The sequence below is a fragment of the Mauremys mutica genome, chromosome 11, assembly GCF_020497125.1.
Source record: "Mauremys mutica isolate MM-2020 ecotype Southern chromosome 11, ASM2049712v1, whole genome shotgun sequence".
NCBI classification, from domain to species: domain Eukaryota; kingdom Metazoa; phylum Chordata; order Testudines; family Geoemydidae; genus Mauremys; species Mauremys mutica.
This window is the reverse complement of record NC_059082.1, coordinates 17,154,905-17,179,328: the sequence shown is the minus strand read 5'-3', so window position 1 is coordinate 17,179,328 and position 24,424 is coordinate 17,154,905. Positions and strand designations below refer to the sequence as shown.

The window sequence follows — 24,424 nt, the reverse complement described above, 5'->3', positions numbered from 1 at the left end:
ACTGAAAGAGAATTAAATATCATGGATCAAAATACTTCTTTGGTCTGTAGAGGCTTTTGGAAGTTGGTTGTAGAATTGAAATAAGTGGTCTTTTCTACCCAGTTTCTTACTTCTGTCATTTTTTTCAGTTGTATTCTAACCTGTGTAATTTCCAATCGAGGTTTTGAGGGAAAATAGTTTAAGCAGAAATAAAATTACATACCTTTCCCAAGTTAGTCACTGAAGTCAGCAATCTATTTTTACAGTTTCTCTCTTCATATACCTGTATGAAAGTACATGTAATAGACTTGAAAAGAAAATGTACTGTTTATAATTCTTTGGTTCATAACTTGTTATACGTGTATTTTAATCCATTCCATATCTGCAGCAATACAAAGTGATATAATTCTTTAACAGAGCAATATTGAACCAGGACCTTTACTTTTTCCAAATAATTGGAACAAATGGGATCACAGTCATTAAAGATCTTGGATTCTGAGGTCTTACACAAAACATCTGGTTGGGGATGAGGATGAGTGGCGAAGAGTGCGAGTCAGTATGGAAAAGATCCTCCACATTTGTAACCAGCAGTGCTTTACTCTTATTTCCTCACTCTGGGCATAGAGTGAATTTGGAGAGCGATCACTCATTGGGTATACCTTTTCCTTGTAGAGGTGACTCTAGTAGTAGTCAAGAGATTTCTGGTTTTGTTCTACTTATGTTCCACACTCCTCACCGTGGTATTTGATGAATGGCCCTAAAAACAACCATATATCTAGTATCATATATTAGGGCATGGGACAGTTACTATCTGGCAAGCAGTTACTTTTTTTGGCTGGGAATAAAACTGAGTATCAATCAATTTAACCTTTGGATTTTGTGTGACTTGTGTGCTACATTTTTCATCCTTAAAACTGCATTAACACTAGCTTTTTGGGTCAAATATTCCTGTTTGGATTTCCTTCCTTTTGGAAAGTAGAAATAATGAAAAAAAGACTGCGAAACTGTAGTGCACCTTTAACTATGGAGATCCTTCAGAGCCAACACAGAAACTTTTCATGGGCATATACTGAACTGCTGAGGTTGAACATACACAACTTTAAAACTGCTGACCCCAATTTTCTTCAAATGTGGATTCTTCATTTTTGTTTTAGTCTCTATGAGGACTATAAAAGAAGTCAGGTTTGAAGTTTTTAATCTCAGCCATTTTAAAAAAGATATGCAAAAAACAGACACCCCAATCAGAACATATAGGGAAAGTATTTCCCCTCCACTCACAACTCAAAAATAGAATGGACTTTGCTCAAACTTTCCAGAAATAACTTTGGGCCAGCACAAAGCATGGAAAATAATTTCAAAGGAATTTGCTTGAGAAATTATGAGGAACCGAAAAAAGCATGTGTGTATGAGAAAGAGAGTGCATGTTTGTGAGGATACAAGTTGCAAATTAACTGCATCTGAATAAGATTCGAAGATGGCTTCAGATGTGGATAAGGCAGAAGCAATATCTGTCACTGACACACTGTAGGGTATGCCCCCATCAGATGCCATACAGTGATCTTCCAACTCAGGAGACTAAGGAGGAGAGAGCTATCTTTGTTTTTTAAATAGCACCTATCACTATAACATATAAGTGCTGTCTTCTTAATGGACTCAGAACTGGAGGTGTCTGGTCATTTTTGTCTTGTCTGATTAGCCTGTAAGGCTCAGGGAATGTCTCTTGCCATACATTGCTACAGTGCCCCGTACAATGGGGCCTATAGTGCTACTGGAATACACATAAAGCACCATAATCAAAACCAGGCTAATATAATTCAAATATTATTAGAATTAGAATGAATCCTTATTAATATCCAGTGTTAAACAATTTATATACTGTATTTATATATAAGTATGTTATATACCTGTTTGTAGGATTTAAGAAAAAATTCATGCTCAGTAGTACTTGATAGCAATTAACATTTTTAGGAGTTAATTATTAGAGACTGTCTCTCTAATAAGGAGCTGTGTCTGTGTTAAAGTCACAAAGACATTTTTTCCTTGAATGGTTAACATGTAGATAATTAGATTAAAAGAAAATTAAGCTTGTTTTCCTTTTAGTGTTCAGCTTGCTATAGTAATAGTAAACGAGTTGTGTGTGCTTTCTTTTGAGGATTTGTTTAGGAAATGGGGTATTAAAGGTTGTTGATTCTGTTTAGTTAAATCTTTCTATGCTTTACAATTATTTTTTCTCAAAAATACCCTACAGTATTTGAGTTAATGTGTTCACCTACTAAAAATACATCACCACCTGGCTGATGTTGTTATAAACACCATTTTATTTATACCTTCAATTGGCTTATACTTTTGCAAGGGAGTTGGTGAACACAAGAGGTTAGCCATTATTCTGTCAGAATTTTCAGTATGTATTTCATTGATGTATTTAATTATAGTGGAATTTTAGTAGTGTCTTGCCTGTAGGCTAATTTTAAATAAAGAAAAAATATAAATTCCAAAAGATTTATATAAATAGATCAGTGAAATAACTATTACATGGCAGAATAAAAACACTTCCATCATAAACAGATTGCTTTGCATTTAAGAGATCCCATTCTCAAAATCTGTTAGCAGCAAAAGTGTGCTTTAGTTCATGTTATTGTATAGTTTTATATTGATGCGTTTAGAAAAGTACTTCACCTGTAATGAAGAAAATTATGGTTTAACTATCCATTACCTAAATGCTCAATCAAAATATACTTTTTAAAAGCCACAGTTTTTAATTAGCTTTGCAAATCAACTTTAAAAACATTTTTTCTTCTAATTATAACATACGCCCTTTTGAGAAGTAGCCATTTTCCACTCTGAGATATTTGCATAGCTGTGGATTGCCATTGTCCTCCCTACTACTTGCTTTGAACATTGACCAGATTGTTATCTAGTGATTGGGGCATGCTACAGTAGAAATGAGCTTATATTTACTAATGAGAACTCTTAGTTGCGTAAAGAAAAGAAAATGTTTGTTTCTGTAACTCATTCAAATTGCATCTACTGTAGAGGCATTTTAAAATATACCTCTGGATTTTTTGCTATTCTGTCAAAAGCATTTATTCCATAATGGCAGGAAAACCATAATCACACAGATTGAAAAAAATTCAAGTGAAGTTTACATTTTCAATTACAATGTTTATTATTTCTCTCCATACTTTATATATAGTGCCTCCCAGCAATGTCTCTTAGACAATATTAGAATTACAGTGTGAATAGCTTGGCTAAGATAGGTTTCATGTGGTCTCTGGTCAGCATTTTCAATCCCCAAGTAGAGGATGGGCATAGAAAACAGGGCAGAGTAAAGGTTGTTAGATTGTTAACTGAATTTCCTGATTTTTTTAACTGTAAGGTTTTATTGTTTTAGGGCAGTATATTCTCAACTCTAATTCTGTTTTGATAGAGGTTTTTGTGTGGGAATATAACAAAAATTTCCATTGCAAAAAGCAATGTTAATAAACTGTCATATTTAACATGTATGTGCAGTATGTCTGTTTTTAAAATGTATTATAAGTTCTACTTCTTCAATTTTAAAGTTTTGCACTGCAACAAAAAGTATTTGGAAACTTACAAAGGAGTTTTGAGTGAAAATGACTTGGAGCATAAGATAAATAATATTTGTGGATGTCTTTTTTTCCCTCCAAGATCAACCTTTGCTTTCTCTTAAGCAGCTCAGACTATCCCAAAAGGATTGTTCCATTGAGAATATAATGAATCATTTAGGGTTCTGATTTGACAAAAATTCCATTTCAGCCACATAGACATCGTGGGTTTTTTCCTGTGTGGCCCCCAAATATACAAACAGTAGTTCAAGAGCCAAAAACTTACTCAGCACTGCTCCCATGGAACCTATGCCCAGTGTTCTGACAGCTCCCCAATGGAAGCAAACTGATGAGAACTGCTCTGCAGTATTATAGGGAAGTGTTTCATCCTTATGCCTGCCTGCACTCTGTGAACAGGGTATGGATCATGATGGTCACCACCTGGTACATTCATCTGCTTCGGTCCATTGGCTAACTGTGACTAAGAGATAGATGATCTCTCTCCTGTGCTCTTGCCTTCGCCCCACTGAGTCAGGGATATTTCACAGACGGACAATGTAAAGTTTTCTTTTTCTGTGCCTCACACAAGAGTTCTGCATACTATGTTAGGGTCATACTTCTGTGGTTGGTTTGGTGACTTCTCAGGGCAAATGCACAATTTGTTTCCTGAATTCCAGTAGATTCTTTCTAGTTGTATCTTCTTTGCTATAATTTAGCATGATATTATCTAACATGCCGAGGCCAGCCATGCCTTTTTGTAACCTATTGTTAACTGGTACTGCAGTGTGGTTACTTTTTCTTGGAGCCTGTTCCGACACAGTCTACTTTGCTGAGAGCTAGAAATGCCTGTGAAGTCCATAACATCCATTCTTTCATCAACAGAAGAGGCATCCAGCCGTAACGTTTTAGTTAATGTTAGTGAAATAACATCTTCCTACACTAATAGAAAAATGTGTCCGTCTTGGGTTTTTCTCAAGCACCCATCAACACTAAACATTTCCCAATGAAATTAGATCTGTATAATGAGGTTTCTAATAGTCTCCGTAGAGTGTTCTGTCATATCCCTTCCTTGGTCAGAGGAGGCTTTTCTTGAGGCTTTTCTTGTGTGTTCACATGCATGTGTGCATGCCTGGCTTAATCTTCCTGCTATGATGGGGAAGCTTCAGCAAAGTGGAGCAATTAGCAACATGCCTTGTAAGTGGCCCAAGTCTGGATCATTCTAATCTTTTTTGGAAGTTCTTTGTGCAGCCAAATTCCCATACTTATAAGCATAAACAAGAGACTGTCTTTGTGTTTTCAGTATAGATTATGAGTGTATGAGTTCTTGTTCAAAATATCAGAATGGCTATGCATAGTGAACTTGTGAGCCTTGGTTAATCAGACGTGCCACTGCCAGAGACAGTAGAAATGTGCAGATTTAGGTTATTTTCACAGATATTCCTGTGGTCAGTCAATCACAAATGTGCATATTAAAAAAAAAATCTAGTCCTGTTGGGAAGCTAATTTTCATATTGGTATATTATAGTGCACTGATTTTTTCCTTGGTCTCCTGCCAGACCACCATGAGCATGCTCGGTTTCCACCAACAGAAGTGGGAGTTTGGGTGTAACTTTGTGTATGAGTTGCCCCATTTATTTCACTGGGATTATGCACACGCTTAATTTTAAGCACATGTTTCAGCACTTTGATGGCTCAGGGTCAGTGTGCTCAGTGCTTTGCATGACTGAGCCTATGGTCACCTTGTCCAAAATAACCATCTTCAGCTTTAGTCACTGTAACCTCATTATGAAACAGATACTGCATGATTTACAGTGGAATGTAATTTCTTACTTTTGAATTACATTAAGCTTCATAATTTACAAATATGTCAGCAAAACTGGGCTTTCTAATACCTGGGGTTTAAAATTAATAGTTTATAAAATGTTACGCTTTTAGGGAATTTTTCTTCATATTTTAAGTCAATATCTCCTTATCCTATTTTTGTTAGTTCAGTTTAAATAGTTTTAAATGGCCCTCCTTGTCTTAAAATGTCATATGGCAGTTAAAAACAGGGTCAAGTACAATAAATACAATAAGACTCCTTCCCCCCGCCCCCCCAAAACACACACACTTAAAAATTCCAGATTTGGGGGTAAAACTGCCTAAAATTGGAAGTTCCTGGTCTCTTTGTCTGAGTGCTAAGATAGCTCTAACCTTGTATTTCAAAAATAATTTAAAATAATGTCCTTGATTATGGTGAGAAAAATAATGTGTAAAACACAATTGATATTTACTGTGGCAGGGCGACAACTCACGGGCGCAGCGTCTCCTGCTGGTCGTCTTGGGAATTAGCTATTTCCAGCCCGGAGCGCCCTCTGCAGGCCGGTGTCTCACCTGCCACTGGCCCCGTGTCCTTCCCAGACCCTGGTGCCCTTTGCCATGGGGTTCTGCCCACCGCGGTACCCCTTCACTCTGGGTCTCCCCTCCCAGGGGGACCCCCATCCCAACCTTGCCTCAATGGCTACTGCCAGTCATCATCTAGTCCTGGCTCCCTGGGGCAGACTGCAGTTTGTAAACCACTCATCATCAGCAATGGGGGTTGGACCAGCTACCTCTGCCTATTCCTGGGCCACCCCTCTGTAGCCCCAATACCCTTTGTGGGCCCTTAACTTGGCCTACAGCCTGAGGCTTTGCTAGGCTGGAGCTCCCCTGCTCCCTCTGCCCTTCCCCAACACTGCTCCACCCTAGGTACCCTCCTCAGCTGCCCAGACAGCCAGGTCCTGCTCTCTCTGAGAAGCTAGAGAGAGTGTGTCCCAGCCTCTGGCCCTCAGCCCTCTTATAGGGCCAGCTGTGGTCTAACTGGGGCATGGCCCCACCTGTGGCTGCTTCCCCCAATCAGCCTAGCTTTTCCAGCCACAGCCCTCTCCAGGCCGGCTTTAAACCTTTCAGGGCCGGAGCGGGGTAACCACGCTGCTACATTTACCTGTACTACTGTTCTCAGTAATTCATGGGATTTAATTAAAGAAACAGACTCAAGATTACCTTTGTCTTTTTATAAAAGTATTGATTACCCCTAACAGAAATTAATGAAGTGCTTTGATGATTATTAGAAACTTAACATATGATTTTGAAACTTATCAACTGAATAAACTGACATTCAGTGGTCAAATTTATCATTCAGTATTTGCATCTAACATTCTTGCAAGGTGACCTTGTTAATTGTAACTATAAGTTCCTCAATGCCTTATTAATTCCAGTTACTTTTAGGCTCCTTCATAGATAATAGTCCACTAATGGAAAGGAAAAGTTGAATCTCGGGACTAAAGCACCATACAATTTTGGTTAATTACCCAAACATCAATTCACCAAGGACCATTTCCCAGATTTGATTACACATTTTATATGAGCCTAAGATTTGATGAACACTCTTAATGATTTAGGACTAATTCCTTGTACCTATGATAAAGTTTACGAAGTAAGAATAAGTCTAAAGTGGATTCTTAAATTTAGTCCTTAGAACCTAGACATCTATAACTTCTTAATTTAGTATGATAGCCGCTAATGGTAGTAAAATCAAATGAGTTTCAATATTGCATCAAGTATCAGGGGGTAGCCGTGTTAGTCTGCATCCACAAAAACAAGGAGTCCGGTGGCACCTTAAAGACTAACAGATTTATTTAGGCATAAACTTTCGTGGGTAAAAAAACCACTTCTTCAGATGCATGGAGTGAAAATTACAGATGGCAGGCATTATTATACTGACACATGAAGAGATGGGAGTTACCTTACAAGTGGAGAACCAGTGTTGACAGGGCCAATTCAATCAGGGCAGATGTAGTCCACTCCAAATAATTGATGAGGAGCTGTCAATTCCAGGAGAGGCAAAGTTATTTTTGTAGTGAGCCAGCCACTCCCAGTCCCTATTCAAGCCCAAATTAATGGTGTTAAATTTGCAAATGAATTTTAGTTCTGCAGTTTCTCTTTGAAGTCTGTTTCTGAAGTTTTTTTGTTCAAGTATGGCTACTTTTAAATCTGTTATAGAATGTCCAGGAAGATTGAAGTGTTCTCCTACTGGCTTTTGTATGTTACCATTCCTGATGTCCGATTTGTGTTCATTTATTTTTTTATGTAGAGATTGTCCGGTTTGGCCAATGTACATGGCAGAGGGGCATTGTTGGCACATGATGGCATATATAACATTAGTAGATGTGCAGGTGAATGAGCCCCTGATGGTGTGGCTGATATGGTTGGGTCCTCTGATGGTGTCACTAGAGTAGATATGGGGACAGAGTAGGCAATGAGGTTTGTTACAGGGATTGGTTCCTGGGTTAGTGGTGTTTCTGTGGTGTGATGTGTAGTTGCTGGTGAGTATTTGCTTCAGGTTGGTTCAAAGTTCAAACACAGTAGTCTGAGTAATACTTGTCTGTATTTGGGCTTGAATGTAGCTGGATCTTTAAGTACCTGTATTCAGGACATGATTAACAGAAAATTGCATCGTTATCCAGTGGAAAAAGATCTGTTACCTATTACAAGATCGTGCTTATTTGTCCACATTTAGCTGAACTTATAGTTCAGCAATTCAGTTAAAAATTGTATTACAAATGTAAATGAAGGAGCTAACTGTAATCTTTAGTCTAGGGTTCTTGCAGGCATTCCTTATAGAATTTAACAGGGAGCTGTATTCGTGATAAATCTTATGTTGTTTCCATTAAGGATTTCTTCATGACTTCAATCTAGGAAAATCAATTTTTCTCCAATCTCCTGTCCAAATATGTTCTTCAGCTTAAGAAAAGCAATGAATTGGAATCAGCAGCCCTATTCTGTTTTGAGGAGTACATCCCCCATGTTATGTCTCTTCCAAGAAAAGATCTTGAATGAGTCAGTGTAAAAGATGTGTTTCAAGTGTCTTTGTACAAGAATCCAACTGCAACAAAGGGCACCTACAGGCTACCAGACCTTCATTTTATCAGGTGTTTATTTCTTGGCTTTTTGGACTTCCCAGAACTCAACAATAATTGCTCTGACCATCCAGTATAAAAGTCAACATTTTCTTTTCATCTGGATATATCAGCTGGGACCTTGAGAGCTCTCGAATTAAGTATCTTTTGTAACTGGGACAAACACATTGTTGTCAGCTCTTCTCTTTATCAGTTTATCATGGCTGTTTCTTTCTCTCTCTCTCTCTCTCTCTCTCTCTCTCTCTCAGGAGCCCAGTGGCTTCTCAAAAAGTCCAGATTGCTTTTGGATAAGAGGCCTACAGTGGGATTCATAAAGGAGGTCTTAGGCACCGCAACACCTCACTTTTAGGCATCATGCCTGCCTAGTGGAATCTGCAGTTCCAAGTTCTGCACCTCAGCTCCCTCTACAATGCATGGGGAGAGTTAGGCACCCAAAAAGGGATTCACAAAAGCCAGCACACTGAACAAAGAGCTGCTTGAGTTAGCTAGTAAGAAAAGCTAAGGATAAGGATGTGGCCTGCCTGAGCCCTGCCCCTCAAATGGAGATCGTGCCTAACTTCAGAGAGGGAGACACCTAGCTCCACTCAGGATTCACAACTGCGAACTCTCTCCTAGAGTTAGGCACCTAAGCTGAGTCAGTCCTTAAAAAAAGAGGTGGTGACAAGGCTGCCCCCCTTATAACCTTTAGCCTAGTGGTTAGAGCATTCACTCAGGAGATGGGAGGCTTGGTTTGAATCCCCACTCGCCCTGACATGCAGCAAAGACTTGAACTTGGTTCTCCCATCTCCCAGGAGGGTTCCCTAACTACTGGGCAGAAGGTGGGTATAGGTATGCTCAAAGCATGCATCCCAGATCAGGACCCAGACACAAGATAGGCAAGAAAACATAGTTTGTGAATCCTGATGGGGCTTAGGCATGATTTAGATGGGCAGTGTCCAAACTGAAGTGTCCAGACTGCAGGGCAGTGGCAAGACTGAAGTGTCTATGCACATGCCCAGCCACCAAAATTGAGGCACCTTAAGGACTTTAGCAGTGGCGAGTTGGGTGCGTAGAGACTTTACATCCCTGCAGGGTTATGCAGCAGCTGAGTGGTGGTTTTGTGAATGACAGTGGTGCCTGAAAGTTGGATGTTGGTCACTAAGTCCCCTTTGTGAATCTGGCCCCTACAGACCCAGCCTGTGGTTTGCTTCATTCAGTTTGTGAGTGAAAATTGTCCATTCAACTCTTTTCTGTAAAAAAAAAAAAATATATGAATTCAAAGTATAAGATCCAATATTACTTGTTTCTTCACACACGAAACATTCCATTTGTTCTGACCTAATAATGAGAAATGAAAATATGTTGTCAGTCCCTATGTACCTTTTAAATTCATAACATTAACACTGCTTTCTGTGGTTAATATCCATAGGTTGTGCGTGTCATTTTTACACTGTGTAAGGAAGCATACTGGACCAGTTTCAGTCCAGTGTAGGGCTACTCAAGAGCACAGAGAGTCTTTATAATGAAGTACCCTTGGCTATCCCTGGTAGCCCACCACTGAATGACTGGTGAATATGAATACTGTGTATCATTATATGATAAAAAGAGTCTCCCAGTGTCTGCCAGGGTGAAGTGGGGAAGGCTTGCCAAGAACCCCGGCTGGTTTTACTAAGGTTTTGCACAGGGATTGAGGAATCTGAGACCTAGAAATGAGTGTATTCTCAGTGCAACTGAACGCCAGTAAAATCACAGGCAGGGCAAATCCAACAAAAATCTAAATGAGAAGTGGCATTTTGAAACTTAGAATGAGTTTTTTAGTTTGATTTTAATGCTTCTATGATAGTTTTGCCAAATCTCTGCTTTTTTGGAAAATCCAAAAGCAAATGCATAAAGCTAAGTTACAGAAGGTGAGTACTTCACTCATTGAACGTGTTAAGGAAGCTTAAATGCATTTGGCTTGAATAGCTTATTGTATGCCACCTAGGAAGCCATACCTACTTTTTTCTTTTCTTTTCTTTATTTTTTTCAGATTTGTCACTTCTAAGCATATGATCATTTAGAACACAAAAACTTACCTGAAATGCTCTAATCTGCTTTTTAAAAAATTAACGTACCTCTTTCTACAATTTTCTCTTTTTAGATAATTTCAGATGACCCATTCTGGGTACCAACTACTGAGGAGGAATATTTGCACTTTGGGGAAAAGGCAGACTCAGAGAACCAGGCCCGCAAGTACATGAATGCAGTGAGAAGGCGAAAAGGACTTTACGTAGAAGAAAAAATCGTGGAGCATGCTGAGAAGCAAAGAACTCTCAGTAGAAATAAGTAACTGCCTCTACTTTCAGTTCTACACTAACTCAGCTAAGTGCAGGTGGATTATTTTCTGTACAGCAGATTCCAAATGTCATCTTGGACTTGTGGTTTTACCCAAGATTTCTTATATGCTGTAATTTGTCTGTGGCTTCAGTTTTAATAAACGTGAGCCTTTCCAACCTTTTATAGAGAGACTACAGTTTGTGTAATTTATTTGAATGAGACGTAACAAGAAATTCAATGGAATTACTCTCTCCAATTTTAAGACTCTACCCCAGCTGCTGTCCTAGGATTGCAAGTTATTTGCTTAAACTTTCTTCCTAATTTACCAGATGTAATCAAAACTAGACCTGGTCCAGTTATTCATTGTAAATAAATTAGGCAACGACTTTAACTCTTTTCTTCTGTTCTTGACTCTGTTGCAAACTGATCCAGATTTCTCCTAATGCATTTATTGTTTACAAGTATTTGCCATAACTACAAATTTCAGCCTGCGTGATGTTCATGAACTGTTCACTCTGCACTATTCCTGGTGTGTGAGTTGTCATCTAAATCATATGGTATTCTTTCTGCTCCCAGACTGGATTATTTAGACTCTTCCAAGAGGAGAGAGAAGAATAGCAAATAGGAAAGAGTGAATACTCCTGTTAGCGCGTGGATACCCCTGTTACTCACTTGAATACTATTATTTGTACAAAGAACAGCTATTCACCAAATATTTGTGTCAACAAAACCTCATTCATATACATGTTTGTAAATTGTCGTAGTTTACCAGCACTCTTCTTGCAGCTAATGACAATAAAGTTGCCAAGTTCATTAGCCTGCTTTGCAGATAACTTAATAAAAATTCTTAAGTTATATGTTCTTGTAGTGAGGCGACGTGGTCCCCAGGCGCCCCGGAGGACGAGGAGCCCAGCCGGAGGCTGGACTGGGCGGAGCTACGGGGCTCTGGGCCCGCCCCACAAAGGGTCAAGCGCCGACCCGGAAGTACAAAGGCGGGCCCTCCGGGCTCAGTAAGGGGCCAGCCCTCAGCAAGGCTGGATGTCCACAACCGAGCTCCCGCTGGGGAGGCCGCAGAAGGCAGCGGCCAACCCAGCCTCCCCCTCGCTCGCTACCCGGAGGAGGACTGGCCGAGCCTGCCCCGCTCCCGCTACCCGGAGGAGGACTGGCCAAGCCTGACGGTGGCCGCCAACCCCGAGGACCCGCCGAGCCCACTCGTGCACACGTACCCTGAGGAGCCGATGGTGGTTGACCCCCCTGCTGAGACCACGACGACTCAGGTACCCGAGGAGGGGGAAAGTGGAAGTAGCCCGGGGGCAGCCGACCCCAGTCTGGCTGCAGCGCTGCCAGAACCGATGTCAGTGTGTTGCGGCCTGGATCCCCACTGACAGCAGCGAGTTTCTGCCGCTGCTAGGGCCCCGGGCTGGGACGCAGTGAAGTGGGAGGGCCTGCATCCCCCCCTGCCACCCTTCCAGGGGTGGCAGATTCCCCCCTCCCCATGGCCTGAGGAGACCTTTAAACCTGAACTGCTGCTCAGCCCTGCCTGAGGGTCTGAGCCCTGTACCTGTGTTTGTTGCTCCGCCCTGAGCCAGGGCTTGGGCTTTATAGACTTTAAACCTGAACTGCTGCTCAGCCCTGCCTGAGGGTCTAAGCCCTGTACCTGTTTTTGCTGCCCCGCCCTGAGTCAGGGCTTGCGCTTTGTAGATTCCCCGACTGTACTACTCGGGTATAGTGAGGTGACCTGGTCCCCAGGCGCCCGGAGGGCGAAGAGTGACCCCTCGCCCGACAGGGGACCCTTTACAGTTCTGAATAACCCATGCTGACAGGGAAAACAATTATAAAGTAGGCTTTGTTTTAAAAAAACAAGGGTTTTTTTTGCGGGGGGGGGGGGAAATATTCAAAATCAGATTTTTCAGTTTTTAACTACTGTAACCAATTGAACTTTGGGATCAGTACGAGGTGACAGACTTGCCAATGTCACCCGTTCTTAACTCCAAAAATTACGAACAAATTTTGAGCTAATGTGAATGCACTGGCTTGGTAGTGTTGTGTGAGCTTCCTCATAGCTCTGCTCAAATACCTCAAACTTTACCGGTTACACCCTTGTTATGGTGTTATTCTCAATTGTAATTATTACTATTTATTTATTTGTATTGCGATATCAACTAGGAGCCTGTCATGGATTAGGGTTCCCTTGTGCTAGGCAGTGTATAAAGACATAGCAAAAAGATAGTCCCTGGACCCACCTTGAACAACTTCTGTTTGTGCTGACCACCGAATTCATTGTAATTTGTGATTTAATTTGGATTTAGATTCTGCTTTCTGGAGGTGAAAGGCTGGTGCATTAATGTACCACATCACCTAGAGCCAAACATGATAAATACTCTATTAATCTGAAATTTCAGCTCTGTTGGATTTACAAGCTGCTTCCGTTCCACAGCAAAAGATTCCCACCACTGTTCAAAAGTCCTAATATTTTGCGACAGTGGCTGCATGAAACTCTGCTTGGTCTTATTTTATATTGCTCCCCAGCATAGATCCATCAAAAATCTCAAATAATTAATTTTAGGCTGCTGGTCTCTCTGAACTAAGTATTAGCTTGAGATGTGCACACTCTCACTCATTTATACATACTCACACTTACAATAAAATAATTTCTACTCACTCAGCCTTAGAGTAGAAAATATTTCAAACACAGTGAACCTTGAATCCAGTGAAGGTGACTCCCCTTAGGAAACTATACAAGATGTTTTGCTATTTGATTCAGGCATCTGTGTGGTAGTCAGGAGGCTCTAATATGGGTCAGAACTAAATTAACATGAAAAGAAATTCTTCAGTGGCCATAACTTGCTGTTGAACGAAATAGAAAGCTGAAAAGAGGAGGGAAAACATACTACATAAGGTATCCACTCATTTAATTGTTAAGTGTTTAGAACTCTGCAGCCAAGGGGAGACAAGTATTGTGTATTCAGGAGGATTTAAGGCTGAATAATCCAGATAAGTATCTTTGGAAGGCTGTTGATATTTCATAAAGCTGAAGGGGGATAAGTTCTTTAGAGTCTTCTGCCAACTATTTTTAGAACCTTACTGCAAATAGTGAAGAAGAGGGCAATATGTGTCAGTTTCAGACAACCATAAAACCATAGTTGTCAAGGTTATTTTCTTCCCAGAGTATCTCCACTTTTTTAATACGCTACTACCGGGCACTATTCCTTTAGCACTTACCTGGCATTTCCATGTATAAATTCTGAGTGGCAATTAGAGAGAGTAGTCAGAAGTAATTTATACAGCCAGTGCTCCCTAAGGTAAAGACAACTGTTACTTGTTGCACAAGTGTATAATTGATGTAATGTTTAACTTTCACTGAAATAGTAACCCTGTTTCTTTTCCAACCTCTTTGCTTTTAGTATAGAAATATAATGTTTCACCTTAAGATTTGATTGAAACCTTATCCAAGCAGATGAAACATTACCCTCTCTAGAAGGTTGATCCAAAAATTATTTGTCTTCTGAGCAGTGCCTACATGAGAGATGGGTGGGTAAAACCTCTCATTTTGCCCACGTTCAGCAACTCTTCAGGTGTGATTCTAGAATATTTCAATGGTTTTGAGCTATTCAACTTGAATAACCAGGGAGAGGCTGTTTAAATATTTTATTTTGCAGTAATTTTCATATTTTGCCATGGTCTGTCTTCAGGTGCATCAAAAAATGGGTAGCATAAGGATAATGTAAGATGCTGCTATACTGCATGTTTGTAACTGAATAAAGTTGAGTAACTTTCTTGGATACCTGCTCAATCTAAATAGTTTTTAAATAAAAATTTATTGAAACAAGTAACCTGAGAAAATGTAACTAACCTGGAAACACTCTAGAAACTTTATCTAGGATCTGTTTTCTTTAGTAACAGCCACTGGTGGGAGGAGAATCTAATTGCCTATGAAACATGAATCTCAAACCACACTTCTTTTTTTGTTCCAAAAGCAGCTCCGTGGAGCAGTTTTTCCCTACTTGTTACATGCATATGACAATATGACAGAGTTTTGGAAACTGTCTGCTAAGCATGACAAATAACTTGCTGATGAAGCAAACCATGGTAAGATTTAATTGGGAGAGGTCAACCATTAAATCAACTGATCCTCCATTGCCAGCTTTATTGCTAAATGTAATGCTTGATTCAAATAAATACAAGCCGCTTTTAAGCTGTATTTCTCAGCCTTTATTTTTCCAGGCATTTTTAAGTTTTCAGTGGCAGATCCTCAGCTGATGTAAATTGGCATAGCTCCAGTGACTTCAGTAGAGCTGTGACAACTTGAACCAGCTGAGGGTCTGCCCCTTAGTGTGCAAAAACACATCAAGCTTCTGCATAGCTGTGCAGTTATAACCCTTTGCAGAGCAATAACCATTCCTGATGCCCCAGATTATTTTGCATCATGATGTGAACAAGCAGGAGTAAGAGTTGGGTTACTTGGAGAAAACAAGGCCCACCCAGTGGCAATCAAATCCCTTATCATGGTTGTCTATAGGGTCCTCCTTTTATCTTCTTACATGAGGAAACCTTTCAGTTTCTCAAACACTAATAATTTAGTAGATTAACCTGTCTTTTTGTCTTACTGCGGAGTGCAGCAAACTTCACTTTCAGCTAAAAGACTAGAACATTAGATTAACAGTAATCAAAGCATGGCAGGCATATTGGGCAGTATGGTCTTTTTCCTGCTTCTCGTTTTTCTGTATTAGCTTAGGAATTAGGCAGTCCCTAGAGTGTTACAACTGGGGAGGTGAGGAAGGGAGAAGACATATGGACAAGAAGCCTACTTCTTCTGCACCGAAATGTATAATTCCAAAAACAGCTCTGGTTAAATAACTATCAAGCCCCCTGGTTCTTGGGGACTAACCCACCCTTTTTTTAGGATACAGGATAGTCTATTATACTTGGAATCATACTCAGAGAGAAATAGAGCGCCTCACTCATTCACAGGGTCTGTAGTGCTTGTCATTGGACCTAATGAGAAGAGAGAAATGTTGAGCTATACGCTGCATAAGACAATTTTGAGCCCTGACTGGCAGTTTTGGATGTAGCTGATTTGGGATTCTCCCCTTAATTTGGTCAAGTTTTTATTTTGATAGCACAGATGGATTTTCAAAGTATTTGGACTCCAAACATTAATTGGTTTGGGGTGAACCTCAGATTTGCAAATTGGGTTTGGCTAAGCATCCAGAAGTTCGGATGTCCTCTGAATTTGTTGCAATGTATAGTATATCCATTTGCTCTTCCCTGATTGAGATGGGTGTTGAACCATCAGTATTTGCAAAGTGATTTGAGAGTCTTTCATGGAAAGTGCTATAGAAGTGCAAAATATCATTAGTATTTATTCATTACCTACTATTGAACACACGTTCACAGCATACTTACAAGAGACCTCAATCAATTGTCATCCCCTTTGATATGTAAAATCCATGGTAACGAAAACCTTTCTGAAATGTGTGATTCTGGAGATCAAATATTTATATAAACTTTTAAGGTGGTGGTGTTCTATCATTGCTGAGCTATCACCGGAATGTTGTACTCCAATATAAACTTAAACTCGGCGGAGCCAAAATTTTGATTATGAATCAAAAAGTCATTTTACATGGCTATGGCTTTTCACTGGCAGCATCCTTGGTTTTCTTATTTTAAAAAAAAATTACTTCAAAACAAACATGGTCCCTGTACCGGTGAAGCATTGTAATAAAGCATGGCTGACCCAATATTTTTATTTTTATACTGGTATATTTTTTCCATGGTGGTTTTTTTCCCCTCACCTCTCTGTCGGCTTTTAATCATGTTTAAATGAGGGGGAAATATAGAGTATTTATTCTCATTTGAACTAACTTTATTTTGCTTGTAATTTGAGTGGGCAGACATCTTGGGATTTGCTGTTGCACATCAGCTTTGTTACTGATACCTGTCAACATATATATTTATTTTTTACACTATTACCAGGCAGAAAGTTGCTTTTATGAAGAGTTGATGCCAGTTATTCATCCCTAGCACTCACTTATTGGGAGTTTTCTGCAGAACAGGGTTCAAAGTTTGCGGAGGAGAGCGAATGCCCAGCCAAATTAGGTTTTACTTATTTTAAAGTCTGTGTGTGTGTATGTATGTGTGTGTGTATAAATATATATACATATATATAAAAATATATATACATATATATATAAATGTATACAACTGTTTCTTCTTACTTCTGTCTTTACCAGTTTGATAATGTAACTCCTTCCACAATTACATTATCAGGGAACTTGTTGCTGTCGTCAGCAAATTCACGAGTGCATCTGACTTATTTAGCCATTATGGCTCTGATTTGGGAATGCACAGAAGTATGTGCTTTATTTTAAGCATGTGCTTAAGCCCAGTTGATTTCAGTAGCACTTTAGCGTATATTTAAACACATGCTTAAGTGCTGTTCTGATTAGGTTGCTTTCTTGACTGGTGGCCCAATTCCCTATAATGTAGTTCAATTCTGCCAGTCTGTTTTACGGTATCAACAATGTTGTGAACGTTTGCTTTTATTTATGTTCTGGGTTGGTTTGTGTTTACTGAAAAGAGAATGGGAGAAAAATCTAGTTTGATGAAAACAATTTCTATTAATAAAGATGGTAGTCAGTATTGATTGGCATACTTCTGCTATTGAGAGAGCCAATTTGGGATTATTGCTCTGTTACAGCTGTATCACTTCATGATTATAAAAATCTCTCAAACCCTGACAAACAAGAGGAAAAAAAAAGACGCCATGAAATGGTGTGGTTTGGGCTGTTTGGCAAGGAGATCGCTGTTTCAACAGATGCTGTTTTTCTACAGAAGCTTTTCCTTTTTTTTTTTTTTTTTTTTTTAACCTCTGTTTAGCCTTTTTTCCCATTTCTCCAGGGAGCTGACCCCCTACCCTTTGTCTTACTCTTTACAGGGATTTTTATATAGGAACTGCATGTCTTTGTAAGAGTTACTGATACTGAATTCTGAACAAAAGAAAGCAACATTCAATAGTGTTTTCCTGTTAGCATTTCTGACAGCCATATAAAAGGCTTGTCCTTCACCCTTATGAAATTGGGATGTCTCACTATTCTCTAGTGAGATTTCTAGGTACATTTTCCCCCAGAAAAGCTGATAGGATAAAAGGTTAACAATAAATAATCATCGTCACAGGAAGCAGAAATGGACTTTTGTCAAAAGAATCTACAGACTCTTTAACCCCCACATTTCCTAAATCCGCACAAACACTTTTCCCTCTCATCAGTAACATTATGCTGCTTTTTGTGAGATGGGCACAAAGCCCATCTAAAATATGCAGATCCTTAAGTGGAACTACAAATGGAAGGCAAATTGGTCGTCATCACCAATTCAATGCCCATTTTTCCCATCTGTGGAGAGCTCTTCCAGAATTTTTCATATGCTCCTTTGCACTGTAATAACAAATGAAATCAGGTAATGAATCACTCACGTTTCACTGCGTCTCCAAATGACTTAGACCTGTGTAAACTACCTAGGAATGTTCTGTAATTTTGTTGCTGTAGTAGAAAGCCTCAGAATCAGAGACAGGACTTAATGAGCATGTAGCTTCCTCTTTAGCTTGTGTAATGTTTGTGTGTACCAGTCTCTCCTCTGTCACACACTCCTGTAGATGTTTTTTTCTGAAATCTAGCTTGCAAAAAATAGCCTTTGTCTATATGGTGTTCCAAAGAGAATCTCAGTGCCTTCATTTTATTAAAGTATCTGTACAGAAAGCAATAGGCAGCATTTTAGAAAAGGCTATGGCAAAATGTATTACTAGCTTCAAAACCAGTTGTACGTTATAGTAGCACTTAACACACGTTACAGTGTGGAATCGTCCATTGTAAGGTGTGTGTATTCCATAGAGTGGCCCTATACACAAGTTCAAGAAAATAATTTGGAATGCCCCATATGCAGTTAGTGCAGACTAGGAGGAAATTAAAGAGGGTTAATGAACCTGATCAAGTATGTTTTCACTTGGAAAAACCTCTGTAATTGTGTCCTAAGATTAGAACTACAGGGAGAGGTGATGTGCATCATGCTAATGAAAGAGTTTTGCACATATTGCACATTGTCCCAGAGAGTTACATATGTGCGTCTCTAGTTACACAGTGAGATGTTAATTATGGGTGGGGAGGCACCTAACCTGGCTGAAATGCAGAACCAGACCAGAAGGCGACAGCATACTGCTGCTGACAGAGATGTATGCTTTTTATTCAACTCGTTTAACTGTTAGATTGCATTTGTGGTCAGGCCTTAGCTACTACCTATGTTTGCCATAGATTTACTCTAGCTAGGCTTCATTCTGCTGTGTTATTTTGTGATTTTTCTCTTTATTTTTAATCCCGTGCCAAGGTGTCTGGAACTGTGTGGGATAGACTGTCTGCAGAAAAGCATTGCTGGCTGCTCTCAAAAAAAGACAATAATTTGTCTTTGGCGTTAAGGGAGGTGTAAGCAGTGTAATGGGCTGCTGTCAAATGCCAGCGTAAGCACTGTCCCTAAAAGGAACTGCCAGGAGGCTGACAATGGCATTGAGAGAACCAATAATACTAGATAATACTTAGTCCTGCCATGAGTGCAGGGGACTGGACTAGATCAGTGGCTCTCGACCTTTCCAGATAACTGTACCCCTTTCAGGAGTCTGATTTGTCTTGTGTGCCCCTAAGTTTCACCTCACTTAAAAACTACTTGCTCACAACATCAAACATAAAAATACAAAAGTGTCACAGCCACACTTACTGAAATATTGCTGACTTTCTCATGTTTACCATATAATTATAAAATAAATCAATTGGAATATAAATATTGTGCTTACGTTTCAGCGTATAGTATATAGAGCAGTATAAACGAGTCATTGTCTGGATTAAATTTTAGTTTGTACTGATTTCACTAGTGCTTTTTATGTAGCCTGTTGTAAAACTAGACAAATACCTAGATGAGTTGATGTACCCCTGGTTGAGAACCATTGGACTAGATGACCTCTCCAAGTCCCTTCCAGTCCTACGATGATATTATTCCATGATTCCATGAATGAAGCCTAAGGAGCACTTAGTATGGTCCCACAGTTGCACGGGAATTTCTGTGAGCATAAAATATTACTCTTTTAAATGTTATATCTAAAGATAAAGTACTGCTTGGTCAAATTGTTGCTTTGTTCTTCCCAGATTTTAGTCCATCTTTGCTCAAGAGGGATAAAAATCATTTGACAACAGAGGCAAAAATGTGCAGCTTGAAATGGGTCTTTGGGTTGCAGTATCCTTAATGAATGGAAATTAATTAGACTGGGGAGATCACTATATATAAAGCAGTAAGTCAGAGAACTTTACAATATAGTGAAATAGGCTGGATGATTCAAAGATGAAAAGACAAGATCAGTCATCTAGGGACGGGGACAGGGACTACGATATTTGATCAAAAACAACAGTAGTTTGCATAGTATGAATAATGATGTAATAGATTAATGGGTTCTGGCTGCCTCTGCTGTGTTTGCTTGATTGTTTTTTTTTTTTTCATGATCCTTAAGATGAGGTGGTTTAGAACAGCCACCTAATGCCAAGGTCTATTTTTGGTTCATTGATATAGACAGATAATAACTCATAATGTAATACTGTAGCAGGCTATGAGCATATTACTAAGCACACTGTTTAGCTAATTCTCTGCCTTTCGTCTCTTGTCACAGCAGCACTTACCTTTAGGAGGTCAGGTGACTGACTCTTCAGAAGAAAAAGTCAGTATTGCTTCATGGATTGACTAACAGAAGTAGCTGCATACATGACAGCTGAAGATGCACTTTCCCTGGGGACTAAGCGCAGTATGTTCATGACAAGTGCAGCTATCGCTGGTTGGGGGCTTGAAAGATGAGCTTGTTTCTGAACCCAAGACTTCTCATTGGTAATGCTGCTGTCATGCAATATGGATCTCTTAGGTTATTTTAAATTAACCTTTATATATTAAAACAACATCCAGTCAATTCCTATCATACTCAAATGTTATGAACGTGGAGTCCAGTGAGTAATGTAACTGTGGCTGCTGAAAAAGGGGTAGGTCTGTAAAAATCCAGTGAAAAAATAATACATTGCACTTTTATTCTGAGGATCCTGTGTATTAACTACTTCGGTAAATTATGTAATAGGGATGACTTAGTCCCTTCCTTACTTTTGGGTGAAATGTACGCTGTTTAAGAGTGCAAAATAATGTTACACAGGTTTGAAATAGAGAAGGTTATTGTACTCAGTTGAAACTGTATGGTGCAATTTAGGAGGCAGAACATAATTATCTGGGCTCAGAGAATCTCTTCCATGGGTGGATATCTTCATATTGGTGTGAAAGGAAACTGCCTGAACTGCATGTCTACATATCTTACTCTCACGCCTCAAGGTTTCACAGAAGCCCCTCCACTGGAACTCTTTGGGGTTATGGTTCCAGTTAACGTGATGGGAAGGGGCAGAGCAAGGGGCAGGAGTATCTCTGCAGTGCCATCTCCTGCAGAGCAGTCCAACTTCTGCAGGGATGTTTAAAGCTGTACCAAAATAATTCTGTGGGCAAGCCCCTCTGCGGAGACCCAGCCAATGACACCATGGCTCCTGTTGGACCGTGCTGCTGGAGGTTGGGCGACAGTGGCACCTAAAGAACAGTAGCTGTCCATGTAAAAGACTCCTGGCAGCTACATGGATCTGTGAAAGGGGTCCCTCCCCAGGGATCCACAGGTTCTGTGAGGTTGGGAGTCCTCACCTCTCCAAGTCCAGACCCCTCTTCCTGGAGGGAATGATGTGTAGGAAACTCCATGAAGGGAACTTCCTAATTTTCCTGTCCCTCTGGTCCTTGTTTGCAGGTGTCTCATCAGTGCAACCTGGACCCCTGAACGAACTCATAATAGAATATTGCTATGTCCCGTGAAGACCATTCTGCTTTCTGGGCCAGTGAAGACCAGGCCTATAGAAGAGGAGAACTACAATAGCAGCACAGCTGTATGAACATTCTCTGTTAGCTGTCAGTTGCACTTGAGGTCTGCATATCACAATCCAAGCCAAAGAGAAAGTGATCTAGTTGCATTTGGCAGAGGGGAACTGAGGAACTATAGAGATGAGAGAATTGACAGCTGCCAAAATGATGGAGTGGAATTAGCTTTTCCTCTAAAACCTGCAGGTGACAGACTCTGTTGGACAAAGCAAAACAACACTATGTATCGAGTCATAACTGACTGAAAAACTTGAAAACAACTGCATCTTTCAAACATGGTATAAAGATCATGTCGTTTTCAGGTAGGTTCACTTATTATTGTTCTATAAACAGATTTCTTATTCGTTATTTGCAGTGTTTGGACTTTGATGAGGTTGTTGTCATATTACATGTGGTTTGCTGTTAGAGAGCAAGACTGGTAATATTCCAGTGCTTAACACAGCAAAGTGCAATTGCTTTAGGCTGGGGATTTTAAAAAAAGCCTAAGGGAGTTAGATGCCAAAAACCCATTGACATTCAGTGGGAGTTGGGCACTGACCTTAATCTTCACCGGGGGTGGAAGTGGAGGGGGAGAAGGGCAACAAACAGAAACTCATGTTTACCTCCCCAGTCTGTTTTTATCAATTGTTAGTTAAATATAGCACTTATTTGCATTTACCCATGTGATTGAGCGTGACATTAACATTAGCATGAGATATAAGTGTCTGTGTGTTCCTTCCCTTGCGGAAGACATCCTTTTTTCCATCACAGTTCCTTCCAGCAGTTGATTACATGGAAGTGTAGTCTGAATGTAGTTTAGCTGTCAACTTTAGCTGTATAGAGTGACTTCTAGGGCCAGCACCTCAGCTAACATAAACTGATGTTTCTGAGACTTCAGTGAAGCATGCTGATTTACACCGGATAAGAATCTGGCCCTTAATATGTTAAACTTTTTTTTTTGTGCTCAACTTATGAGCAAGTAACCTGTGACTTAGGGCTGGTCTACACTGGGGGTGGGGAATCGATCTAAGATACGCAACTTCAGCTACGTGAATAGCGTAGCTGAAGTCGAAGTACCTTAGATCGAATTACTTACCGTCCTCACGGCGCGGGATCGACGTCCGCGGTTCCCCATGTCGACTCCGCTACCGCCGTTGGCATTGGTGGAGTTCTGGAGTTGACAGGAGCGTGTTCGGGGATCGATATATCGCGTCTAGATGAGACGCGATATATCGATCCCCAAGAAATCGATTGCTACCCGCTGATACGGCCGGTAGTGAAGACGTACCCTTAGCTAGCTATGCCATTTCTCTCTCTAGATAAAACCTATCCTATTGGAGAGTAGAAATATTTTTCTGCATAGTTTATGATAACGCCTATAAACAGCAAACCAGTTGTGCATGAAGGAAGGGAGTTTCAAAGTTGCCAATTTTCTTAATTTTATCAGACATCTTGCAATATTTAGTGTTTTTCTTGATGTCCCAGCTGGAGTCATGTGATTTCATGTTTAAAAAGCATGAGAAGCTTGGAGACGAGCCAAGTGTACTCAAAAGGGGCAAAACCCAGAGGGCATGTAAAAGGACCCCCATGTATACTTTTTTTAATCTCCTTATTTTTGGGGCCTGATACGATTTTTTTTAACACTTGTAGTTGGCAGTACTGGAGTTTGTGGTATGCAGTCTTATTGCAACTTTATGACTTTTTTTTTAATGTATATTCTCTGGAATAGCCACTATGTTTAACAAATCCGAAATGCATGCTGCAAAATCCTTATCTAACATTTAAAATGAGACGCTTGTGCCATTTTTAGGAAACATTGTTTATAGCCCTCATGCATTGCTTATTTTCTACTGTGGAGACACTTCTTTCTCCAGCTTTAAGCCATTATTTGGATTTGAATGATCTAAAACTAAAGGGCTGGAGGCTAGTAGTAAATCTTCAGCTACAATATTGACAGAGAGCAACAGAGAAGAAAATACTGGTCTTGATTCCCCTCTCACACTGGTTTTACACTGAATTTACTCCTGATTTACACCAGTGCAAGTGACAGGAGGATCAGAACTATTGGTTTTAACTTTTGTCCTTTGTTGGTGCTTTATGATAAAGACTTTTTCAAAGTTTTTTTCCAATACCCCTCCAAAAAAGAAACAAAAACAAACAAAACCCCCTACCCAAACAACTGTTTGTGTTGTGCTTGTGGTTTCATGTGGAAATATCAGGTCTTCACTTCCTTGACTTTGCTGGAGGACTTTGGCAAGGCGTTTGGGGGAACTGAGAAGGGATATCCCATGATACTAGCAATTGTAATGCGGCTCTCCTGCCCTTTGCTGACTTTTATGAGTCAGCATTTCTTCGTCACTCAGACACAGACACTTAAGATTATAGCCCCGTGTGATGACATTATCCAGGAGGCAAAGTCTGACCACAAAGGGGAAGGAAGTGATGACTTGGTATGTTTAGGGTGACCAGATGTCCCGTTTTTAAAGGGACAGTCCTGTTTTTTGCGACTTTTTCTTATATAAGCACCTATTACCGCCCACCCCCGTCCTGTTTTTTCACAGTTGCTATCTGGTAACCCTCGATATGTTTGATATTTCAAATATTTTAAAATCAAGTCGAAATGTTTTTAAAATATTTCAGTGCATCAGTATTCATCATAAATGACTAATAAAAGGACAAAATCCCAAC

General features: G+C 39.9%; 1 protein-coding gene and 1 long non-coding RNA gene across 3 annotated transcripts in view; both read left to right on the top strand.

Annotated features, from left to right (window-relative positions):
• The window catches only part of EFL1 (elongation factor like GTPase 1), a 155,041-nt gene extending 143,487 nt beyond the window's left edge, over positions 1 to 11,554 (top strand). For both annotated transcript variants that reach the window (XM_044980895.1, XM_044980896.1), the window contains exon 20: positions 10,602 to 11,554. In XM_044980895.1, the coding sequence (XP_044836830.1) occupies positions 10,602 to 10,790 (189 nt within the window). In that variant the 3' untranslated portion in view covers positions 10,791 to 11,554. The remainder of the gene's footprint in view (positions 1 to 10,601) is intronic.
• An 8,881-nt stretch (positions 11,555 to 20,435) lies between these two features.
• The window catches only part of LOC123344607, a 52,412-nt gene continuing 48,423 nt past the window's right edge, over positions 20,436 to 24,424 (top strand). Inside the window, exons 1-2 of the long non-coding RNA XR_006572601.1 lie at positions 20,436 to 20,689; positions 21,630 to 22,059. This is a non-coding gene — a long non-coding RNA (uncharacterized LOC123344607). The remainder of the gene's footprint in view (positions 20,690 to 21,629; positions 22,060 to 24,424) is intronic.